Source organism: Acanthaster planci, linkage group LG05, assembly GCF_054643075.1.
Source record: "Acanthaster planci isolate LZ-2023a linkage group LG05, COTS_SCS, whole genome shotgun sequence".
Classification (NCBI taxonomy): domain Eukaryota; kingdom Metazoa; phylum Echinodermata; class Asteroidea; order Valvatida; family Acanthasteridae; genus Acanthaster; species Acanthaster planci.
In genome coordinates, this window is record NC_141781.1 from 10,160,304 (window position 1) to 10,171,918 (window position 11,615).

The following is an 11,615-nucleotide window of genomic DNA, read 5'->3' on the forward strand; positions in this document are numbered from 1 at the left end:
GTCACCCAGCGCCCGTTTCAAGGTGCTGGGTGAAGAGCAAATACATCACCACTACCAGGCCAATTTACAATACGCTGTAAACTTGAAAGCTGAAGTAAGGGTCCTATACAATTGTTACATGCATCCTTCGGTTCGCGACAAACGTAACATGGAACTTGTTCGATGTTGTGTTCCAAAGCACATTATAATAGGCCTTTGCATAAACATAATGTGTTCACAGTGCCAAAAGTTCCACTTTTGGGTTTGACGAACCCCCCCCCCCCCGTCTATGGTCAGGCAACGGGCCTGTACAATGTACAATCTCCTTTTTAAAAAGATACTGTGGGGACACTTTTAATGCTGATGAGCTGGCCAGAAATTATCTCTTGAATTAGTGGACTGGACCCTCTACGAATCAAGGCAGGCTATCAGATGATGATGTCATGTGGGCGCCCCTAAACAATTTGGCACATGTCCTCAACCGTCGTGTATGGGTGCAGGCCACTAATTCAAGTGAGAATTTCTGACCAGCTCATTAGCATTAAAAGTGTCCCCCCCCACAGTATCTTTTGAAAAAGGAGATTGTTTGGCCCCCCAAAATGGTGAGATTGTGTAAATCGTTGCCAGGATCAACTCCCTGAGTCTTTGAGCTTTCACATGAGGGCAGAAGGGCTGAAAACTACGGTTGAAAAATGGTCCTCAGTGCCCTCGAAAGTTGAGGGTTGCCACTTGAAAAATGGCTGCAATCAGACTTCGGAAAAATCACTTTTTGGGGGGTGATTTTGTTTTGTGGGAATAATTAAAAATGTAATTGGTTTACCCACAAAAAATTGAAAAGAAATTGAAAGATAAGTGACCAGACAAGAATTTCATTTGTGTTTCAGAAATCTCAGGGATGTTGGCGTGCATGCTATTGGGCCCTGCGGAACGGTGCTGATTTTACACTGTTTTCAATGGGGCTTGAATTAGTGGACTGGACCCGTATATGATATGAGCAGCCTGTGAGTGAAGCGCCCTCTTTAGTTGAAAGCATATCAGTTTAGTATGATGGCCTCCGCAGCTGATGCGGCAAACCTAGAGCAAATGTACGAAATATTTGCCTACAAGATTGCAAGAAACGTTATTCATCATTTGCAGTGATCCAGCTGGTTTCCTTACTTTAGCACTGAAAAAGCCAGTACAATGGCAGAAGCCTTCGATCCGAAAGGTACAGAAGAAAAAGCATGTGTTGTTTGGGAGAACAGGAAAAACGTCTGTTTTGTCACTGTTGATGATGACACATTATCATGATTATGTTATGTGGGGGGGGGTCTTGGGGCCGTCATCCATCTACTGAATGTGTACTATCTAGTAGTGTGCATTTTCATATAGTTTGGGAACTGGTTACCCGATTCCCATAGGGGGATACCCATAATTATTGTGAAGATCAGAGGAAAGTAAAGATTTTTTAACTCGTCCACACCCCCACTTTACTACGAAGCTGCTGTTGGCAATGGAAATTGTCGGTATTAATCAAAGGGCATCGCTTTTCCTGAGTGTCACAATAATGTAAACATTTCTTGTCATCTCCAAAGTAGATGACGGGAAATTGTCGGGACATGGTCTCAAAAGATGTGTTATTCATTTTTTCTCCAATAGTTCTCCGGAAAGTAATTAATAGAAAAGGGTTCATGCCTTTCTGAAATGCTGGATCAAAATCTAGCAAAGTAGTGGTGTGTATTAAGTTTGACAACATGGAATTGGGTACCTGTAATCAACAGCCAGGTTTCGGTTACCCAGAGTCATAAGTACACTTTAAGCACTCTTTACTTGGAAGAGAACTGGAAGTTCTCTGCATTTTCCCAACAAATTTCAAACCAAATGTTTAACCAGAAATAGCATGTTAATAGATTGAACCTCATCTGTAATCTGTACCTTGTGTCTGGTTGATCAGGTGCGTACAGATTAGTGCAATGTACAGGTAAACCTATATCATGAGTTGCATACAATACTATTGAATGCATATAAAGGTTGTTTGGAAAAAAGGTATTTGAAGAAGTGTTTGGTTTCCTCTACATTTCCTCTCCAGAGCACCAGCACACACGTTATAACCCACTGAAGGATGAATGGGTTCTGGTGTCTCCGCATCGGATGAAGAGGCCCTGGAAGGGACAGGTGGAGAAAGTCCCAGATGAGAACATCCCCCGGCATGACCCCAGGAATCCCCTGTGCCCCGGGGCCACACGGGCACATGGAGATGTAAGTGGGACTTCAAATCATGAAACAGTGTCACTGAGTTCACCCGAATAAGGAATACTAGGACTTCAATACATGTATAATGCCACAGCCCCAGCTTGCTATGTTACATGTTCTCCACTGATTCCCCACAATCCAATTCACGGTTGATGCTGAATCCAAGCCCAAGGATGGATTCAGAGGGCCAGTGCTCCCCCCCAGAAGAGCCAATTGTTTTATTTAAATAATGAGAGAAAGGCAATTTCTTTTGGGGAGGGCTTGTGTTTCATTTATCTTCCTTCCAAAAGCATGTGACAAGCCTCCAAATATTGGCTCAACTTTCAAAAAGACCATAAAGTCCACATTTTTGGCCCCTAAGAAAAGATAAGAAATGATTTGTGTCCTGGATCCACCCTTGTGCAAGCCTGAATTACTTCTCATGGAACTTTACACACCAGTTTTGATAAAGGAGGATAAATACATGTATGTGATTCAGAGGATTTAAAAAGGCTGATCCTTAGAACAAAAATGCCATTAGAATAAGCATTGATAATTTAATGTTCGTACCAAGGCAAATATCGCAAACTAATCGTTTAATGGCTGGTCCAACTGCAGTAGTGTAGTTCAGGATCTTCCCAAGTGCACATTGGATTGTTTTTAAAGAGTTTGGGCGTGATGCTACAGTTGGGCGTAGGGATCAATTGATCATCAGATCGGACATCAGATCGGGCCGATGTTCAGCAACATCGGCAAAACATCGGATCAGTAAAATTTGACCTTCCTTGCTGATATGAGTGCAAATGTTTACTTGAAGAAAGGAGCAAACTCCACACTCAGTTTTTGTGAACAGAAATCTCATATTTTTTTATTTGAACATGAATACAAACTGTGCTTTTTTTCATTTGGTGTGATAAATGAATGGTCACACCATGGTTAAAACCAGGTAAAGTATCCCCAAAAATAACACCTGTGCGATCCATGCCACAACAACGCAATGCACGGACCATGGCCCCATGGAGCAGTCAGATTTTCCTATTAAAACATCAGACATTGGATCGGCAGTTAAAACCAACATCAGTTGATCCCTAGTTGGGCTTAACAATAACAACAGTCAGTTGCTTTTCTTTTTTTCTTAGGTGGAGGAAATTATTTAGGCTATCATGTAATTAACTCTGCTCAAATATTTGGTGGAGGAATGCTCCTTTTTAAAACTGTTTTTTTCTCTGTCTTCAGGTGAATCCTGATTATACCAGTACGTTTGTCTTTGAGAATGACTTTCCAGCAATGTTGCAGGCTGGAGCTCCAGAACCAGGTCAGGTGAAAGACTAATCACTGTTGCCATCCAATCCAATAATGACTGAAAGAATCCTGATGAATTTCTTGGCAGCTGAATGGAGGCAGTTGCAGGAACAGTAAAGCCACTTTCCTTAATACATGTAATACTGAAAGAAGTCACAGAAAGGTTTTTCTGTCATACCCCATCCATAAAAGGTCAAGAGCAGAAAAGGCTGAAAACAAAACTATCCAGCCATGTTGAAGTTTGCTGTGAACAAGACTATCTTAAAGGGGCCTAAGGGCCTAAAATACTGTAAGTCTGTGTCCCCACTAAAGCAGTGCATTTCAACAGATGGCAAAGTAAAAGCAGACTCCCCCCCAAAAAAAATTTCCAGGGGTGGGGGGTTGCCACTGATTTTGGTTGGATTTATCCATAGCACAATGATCCATGCTGGCTTCAGAATGACCAACTTGACAAGGCTCTGTTTCATCTGCCATTTACAGGGCCAAGTGAGCACCCACTTTTTCAGGCAAAAGCTGCTGTTGGCACATGGTAAATAGTGTGAAATTTTTTAGTTGATTGAAAATATGTCAAAAAGTTGCCATTGTAGTCTGTTCTTGAAAGAAATTTTTTCAGTAGGTTCTTACTGCTTTGGTTCTGAAATGTGGTTGTTCTGACATATTCAAGCAAATACATGTAACTTAATCTGTAAACATGGACAGTACTCAATAGCATAATATTGCAGTAAGAAAATTACATGTACATTAGATAACAGCATTCACAAAGAAAATACTGTGAATCTCCTCATAGATTTTCCATTTGATAAGGAAGATTAGATTAGACGCCAACAAAAAGTTGACAGCACAGATTGAACTGATGAAAAATCATTTTTTTAATTGTTTACAAGTCAAGTGATGTGCTTCCATCCCTGGTCTGACATCACACTTCCACTGATGTCGGTGAAGGAGATCACGGCTGTCGTCAACAAGTGGGCCGAGATGGTCACCGATTTGGGGTCAAAGTTCAGATGGGTTCAGGTAAGAAAGGTTAAAAAATGGTTTGGTAGTTATACACAGGCAATTCATTCAAGTTGGCAGTTTAGAGGAAGATGGGTGTAATGGAATAGAAGCAGGTTACATAAAAGGAGAGAAGTCTTTTGAAAGGAGACTATGCATCACTAACTGTTGGTCATTTCAAGGGATGGAAACATTTTAAAGGTCCAGGGTGCAATTTGCACTCCCATATCACAAGAGACAGTGAACCATGGCTGTTGGTGGAGTTTTGCATTGGAGAGAGGCATACCCTCATCATTTGAAGTGTGTAGTATTGTCATAGATTTTGGAACATTTTAAGCTTTATGGCTTAGATTCAGCAAATGAAGTTCAGCTGGCACTGACACAAGTGTTTATTTGTGGTTATTGTACAGATATTTGAGAACAAAGGTGCTGTCATGGGCTGTTCCAATCCCCATCCACACTGCCAGGTCAGTTTAGTTCTGGAAACGGGCATTTTTCTTCAAGAAGGTAACAGCAGCCGTTTCTTGACTCTTTTTTCAGTTTTCAGTCTGTCAGTAAACTTTATGGGGAAAATATGTTTGTTTAGGTATGGTGCAGCAACTTTATACCCAATGAGCCCAGGGTGAAAGACAAGAACCAGAGGGAGTACTACAAGACACATGGAACACCCATGCTGGTTGAATATGCCAAGATAGAGGCAGAAAAGAAGGTGAGTTACTTGATCGACTTCCCTCCCCCCCAGTTAAAGTTTTTGACTCTCTCCAAACTTCTTCTAGTCCTTTTGCCGTAAAAGATTTGAAGTGAAGTCATACAAAATATGGAAGTTTAAATGTGCTTTTCAGTGAGAAGGCGTTTGAATTGTTAACCTGCTTTTCAGGAACGGATAGTTGTAGAAAATGACACCTGGCTAGCTGTTGTGCCTTACTGGGCTGTGTGGCCATTTGAAACTATGCTGTTACCGCGGCGACATGTACTCAGAGTGCCAGATCTCACAGAAAAAGAGCGAGAAGGTGAAATAATCTAAAATTGATAATTTTGAGTTGTATTTATTGTGGAGTTTTGAAATAATTTTGTACTGTTCCAAGAAACTCTGTGGTCTACAGAAGCCTTATTACAATGGAACCACATCATATCGGCAAATTATGTTTTATAGAAAGTATAAGTTATCCTTTACTTCAAAACTAAATGTTGCGCTTCTTTCTTGCATGTGGTTTTACAAATGGTACCCCTGTATTTCACATATTTCCATTTGCCCATATTTTGTATGTTCTGCAATAATATCTCTTGGTTTTTATGATTGTCAACCATAAAACTCCTCTGGTTTGGATCTGTCTAGGTCTAGCTGAAATCATGAGGAGACTGTGCATTAAATATGACAACCTCTTTGAAACAACATTTCCGTATTCGATGGGCTGGCACGGTAAGCATTATTCTTCCCCAGATTAGTTTCATGTACATGGATTATTTTGCTTAGCAGTAATCTTATGCGAGAATGCCTCTTTCTTGGAGCAATGAAATACTGACAATAATTTCTGTTTTTGAGGCTGTCAAAATAGGGTATCTTGTGCCTGTGGCTTTTGCCATTGGAGGAGGACCATACCTCATACCATGCAGGATAGCCTTAGCCACATCCATCAGGGGTCATTTACAATGAGGCATCAGCATGTTTATACACTGTTATGTATGGAAACACCAAGCCAAGGAGTTTGGTGTGTCACACACACCAGCAGAGAAAATCAAATTACAAATTCTACTACTCAAGCACAGTAAAATGCTGTCCATATCACTTATATCGACACATTTTATCCCAATGGCTGCTAGTTGGTCTGCTGTTGCCATTTTTTTCTGTATCTGTTTTTCAAGCCACAAAAATCTGCAAGTCACACAATTGCACTTTGCTGTTGGGTGTGTCTTTGCCAGTGTCAACACATATTACATAATAACTGCACAGTACCAAATTAATCTTACAATTTGTCAAATTTACCTCTCCTCATACTTCAGGTGCTCCCACAGGGGAGGCACTCTCTGAAGACAACAGCCACTGGCAGCTCCATGCATTGTACTTCCCCCCTCTGCTGCGATCAGCGACCGTGCGCAAGTTTATGGTGGGCTATGAGATGATGGCCCAGCCACAGAGGGACCTGACTGCCGAGCAGGTAGATAGCCACATTTACCTTGTATTTCTCAGTGAATACAACCTTTTCCCTTGCCAAGCATTTGCAAAGTTTGTAGAAAGTTCATCCTCGGCTATGACGGTTGGTAATACACAGTCAACCCCCCCCCCAAATTAAGCATAACCGGGGGGGGGGAGTATTTTCATTTAGAATATTCATTCATTTGTTCATTTTTTATAAATTCTATGGTACCTCACCTCAAAGCCATAACAAGGAAAATGTAATTTTAGGAATGAAATGCCCTCTATTAAACAGTTGTTTATTCATATTTTGAATTATTGCTGTGCGGAAGGAGAGATTCCGCAAAAAGCATATCTTGTCGAACCATGGCTTGACTGAGTTAAAAAAATTTGCATCACCTGATGCAAAATTTCTTGGTGATTTCTTGAAAAGTAAAAGTCTTGACAGTTACCAAAGTTGTTTTAGCTAAGCAACAATAAAGTACGAAGAACCTGACAAAAAGATAAAATGAAAACTGTTTAAAAGTGACAATGTTCTGAGTTTAAAACTGCTAAACATAGCAAGCCATTGAACACTAAAAATAAAAATTACCTTGAATATGTCCAAATATTATCTCAGAAACCCGAGGGCTAAACAGCAGAGAGTTTATAATACATATATACAGGATAGCCAGAATTACAGTTTGCAAAAACCCTGTATATTTCCTGCAGTTGCATTCCTTTAATAAACTCCCTCTAACCCCAACATTTTCTTCCTCCCGTGTTCTTATAATACTTTCCTGACTACAGTGAAACACAGTGATTATTTTGGCTATCGATGGAAGGCTTTTTGATATTTTGTCATAAATTTCTTTCGTTTCTCATGACTCAACAGGCTGCTGAGAGGTTACGCAACCTACCAGACATCCACTATAAGGAGAAGGCAGGAAAAAGTGGACTAGTTTAAAAGATACTCCCTATTAAGCCAAACTTCAAACACTTGTTTGAACTACATGTAATTCTGAATCTAACTTCAATAACGTACAGACAATATTTTGAATGGATCTGTGCATGAGCTTACGCAACTCAAACAGCTTTTACAGGAAGCACAAAATTTCAACTGTGGCCCAACTTTCTGGGCCCTACCATCCACCAAAAGGTCAAGCTTCTGGGAGCAAAGAATAGGATGTAGGAGGTGTGTAGATGATGTCACTGGCCCATGTGAGCAGTGTTTTACAATATTACCATTATAGCACACTTGTACAATGTGTGCGTTAAGCTTGATAGCAGTGTTACTATCCTAGACATGCACATGCTTGCATATACATGCAAACACATACATGTACCCGTTACCAGGTTGTGGGGACAGCAGTTATGGGGACAGCACACGTGTTGCAATGGAGACATTGTGGAGACCGAAAACATTACAGATTTTGTTGTCCCCACAAATCAGTTCTTACTTCCTCACTAGAGAAATTCCTCCCCTTAATGCCGTGGAAGCCTACCCACACAGGCTTACCATCCAAACTCTATTGACAGTCACATGACAACATATCCTCTATGGAATTCTTACATGCAGTGGCCATCTTGGGGGCATTTTGTATATGTGTGTGCTCAGTAGAATGTTTGCTCATTTGTGTCCCCTTGGGAAAGAAAAGGAAAAAAATCAAGACCTCCTTTGGGCCACCTACATTCTGTCAATGATATGAATGTCTTAAAAAGAATTTCTAACACTGCAGGCCACATACATTCCGAAACAAATTGATTGCATGAAAAGTTTACTTGATCCAAGTATATCTTGATCTTATCCTAGCAATTTTTTTCTGAAACAAGAACTTAAGAATCTAGTTGAGTATAAATGCACGGTGGTGATAAGTAAAGTCTATATAGAAGTTATGTCATTTATTTTGGATTAGTGGAAAAGGCATGTATTAGCTAGTACACCACCACACAGAAGTTCATGTTATCATTTGTAGTCTTCATTTCAATTTGCAAGATAGAGATCATGTGCCCAAAATTGATGAGTTACAATTTCAATCTACATAAGGTGTCTGAAGATTTCCGTCAAGTTACCTTTGTTTTTAATGATCCGTTGCACATTTCTGGATATTATATTTTAGTGATCTACTGCATCGGTCAAGTGTAATACAAATCGCAGCTCGATTCCTTTTAGCTAGGAACTTTTCTGAAACCTGTATATCCCATTACCACGTAACCGAGCCCTCATTCAGGAAGAATGTTCCATTAGATTGAAGAAAATGATCGCAAACATTAACATTATATAACCCATCTTCCTAGAATGAGGGCTAAGTTACAAGATGCCAGCACTTGCAATCTTTTTCTTGCAAATCCATTGGAAAACGTTTGGTGAATGTTGGCAGTGTTTGCTTGAGTGCACACCCAAAGATTGACTGTTTTCGTTGAAAAGCAAAGTTCTCCTCGTAGGTGAGGTGTCATTAATAACTTTTTGAATTTTGGGTATTTTGCCCTTCACCATTGTGTATTTAAAGTCAGTATACTCAGTACCATCCAAGGAAGGGCTTTTTATAAAATTCCACAAGATTTCTCAGGTGGGTCTCAAACCCATGACATAGTGCAGACATTTTAACCACCTGACCACTGAGCTAACAGGGTCAGCTCACCAGTTACGTGTAAGTCAAATAAGTGCAAGCACAGCAGCAAACCACCCATCAAAAATCATTTATAACTGTTGAATATTTTCAGTCCCGTTTGCAGGATACTGTTTCCAAATTTTCCACTAGAACCGATTGTGCCTGCTAAGTCACATGACCTATAGTGGGTATCAACATCAACAAACATGGCGTCCTCCCGAAGCAAAGTTTGTCATAAGTGTTCACTGAAAATAGAGCCAATTTTGGTATAGTACTCGGCACATCGTAGTTTGAGTACTGTACCGACCGTCAGGTTTATTTTGGTAAACGACACTTGTGCAAACCCGGGATAATCTGGTCTGCATAGATTTGTATTGCGAACGTGCAATTTGGGGCAAAACTTGGTGCCAGTATTTATGTTTTACTGAAAGAGTTAAAGGTTGTATATCTTCTCAACAGCCACACAGTTTTGCAGGTATTTGTTAACAGAGGTTTTCATTTTCCTATTAGATTCCTATTCTTGATGTTCATTTTATATGAAATTTAAAGGAAGACAAAAACCAATGCATCTGATCCCCAAGTCCCACCATTTTTAGAACTGTTATTTTAATTTTGAAAGAAAATACATGACATAGATTTCTTTTTTTTCAAATTCTAAACAAATTCCTGGTAATATTGTAGACCATTCATTTGAACCTGTCCAAGAGAATGTGCTAGTTTTAGCCTTTAAAGAGATTAAAGAAATTATTTACAAGACGTTTAGACTTGATGACAAGTTGCCAGGTGGTTTTTGTTTTGCCTGTGGACTTGTGTCAAACTCGTTTGTACATTAGATCAGTAACACAGTTTGCCAAGTTTGTCAGTCACCTGCAAGTTGGGGATGGGGCAAAGGTCAATGTATTTGTTATCTGTAGATCACAGTGAGCAATGCACATGTAGATCACAGCAATCAACTTATTAATGATTTGGCAGTTAATGACTTAGCACAAAGTCTGTGGAAGTTTTGCTTTAGGGACTTTAATTTTGTGCGTGTGGGTGACAACAGGTGCTACCGCAAAATGTGGTCAATGAGAGTGGCTGACTGATCTAAAGATTTTGAAAACTGAGTGGCAACATGGTGGGAACATTTAGAAGTTTAGAAATCCATGGTATTCCCTGCCAAAACTTCTTGTATTTGAATTTTATCATTGCACAGCTTCCTTATAATTCCACCCACTTTGAGCTAATCACCACCAAAATTTAAAAATATATTACTTTGAAAAAGATATTTAAGTCTGATCAGTAGTAACTGCAATGGCTATTTGTCCATGCCAAAAATTCTGAAAGGTATTTGAAGTTTATTTTTGCACAGCTTTCTTATAATTCCACCCACTTCAAACTGATCACCACCAAAGTTTAAAATTCATTCCTTTGAAAAGATATTTAAGTCTGATCAGCAGTAACTGTGATGGCTATTTGTCCTTTTGACTGCCACAGTTTTGGGCAAATTTTGAGGGCACCCTGCTTTCCTGAATCCAGCCTGATGTATATTCAGATTATCTGCATTAGTATTTATGTCAGCCAACCCGTTTCACCCACAGCCGAAAATAGTCCATCTTGGAACCTAATTAAATAGTATTTAATTCCAATTAATTTCGAGCCTTTGTCATCAAATTCTGCTCGGCCTAGACTTCAGAATCTAAGCAGAATCCCCCACTGTGGCCTGAAACACCCTCCAAAAGGCAGTCCAATGTGACATAATCAAAAATAGATCCATACACAAATCTGTGCCCAGGTTGAATTAATATTCACTTAATATGCCCTCCGTTAATTTTAACAAAATCAGCATTTTAAAGAGGTACAGTGATGGGTAGGTTGTTGTGGTCACTTCATACCAACACAACACATTTGCCATTCATGGGGGAGTGTGTGCAACCAAGTTCCCTTGCAAAATTGGCTTCACCATGCCCAAACCTTTGTCAGAGCTGATGTTCATGGTAATCAAATCAGTCCAAAGATTAATGTTATTTTGCCTGGTGCCATGACTGTAAAGGAAGATCAAAATGAACTTAGGAAAATTGACAGCAAGTCAGCCAACATCTGCCCCAGTGGTCGAACTTGAGCAATATCATTTAGAAATATGACCTCCAATTGGTTAGCTGTCCCTTATGGTTACCACTGACCAATCAGAGAGACTGACCCCACACTTGGACCAAGACAGCACAACAAAGGGGTGAGCAACACAATGCATTACTGCCGTGACCAACCCCTGCAAATTATTCCCTCAATGTGTGATACACATACCAGCACAATTACCAAATTATCCTGTGGACAACTCAGTGACCATATGGTCAAGCTGCATCTAAACAAAAGCCCCAACACAGAGATACAGGTACATGTACCTACATGCAGCTGCCCAAGAATGG

The 11,615-nt window shown here is 40.0% G+C and overlaps 1 protein-coding gene across 1 annotated transcript; it reads left to right on the forward strand.

Moving 5' to 3' along the window:
* Positions 1-997: 997 nt before the first annotated feature.
* On the forward strand, positions 998-9,979 carry galt (galactose-1-phosphate uridylyltransferase). The gene is made up of 11 exons (XM_022240213.2): positions 998-1,186; positions 2,048-2,217; positions 3,427-3,505; positions 3,973-4,021; positions 4,377-4,506; positions 4,896-4,952; positions 5,072-5,194; positions 5,363-5,495; positions 5,822-5,905; positions 6,487-6,641; positions 7,494-9,979. The coding sequence occupies exons 1-11, from the start codon at positions 1,162-1,164 to the stop codon at positions 7,563-7,565; spliced, it is 1,077 nt and encodes a 358-aa protein (XP_022095905.2). The 5' UTR covers positions 998-1,161; the 3' UTR covers positions 7,566-9,979.
* Positions 9,980-11,615: the final 1,636 nt, after the last annotated feature.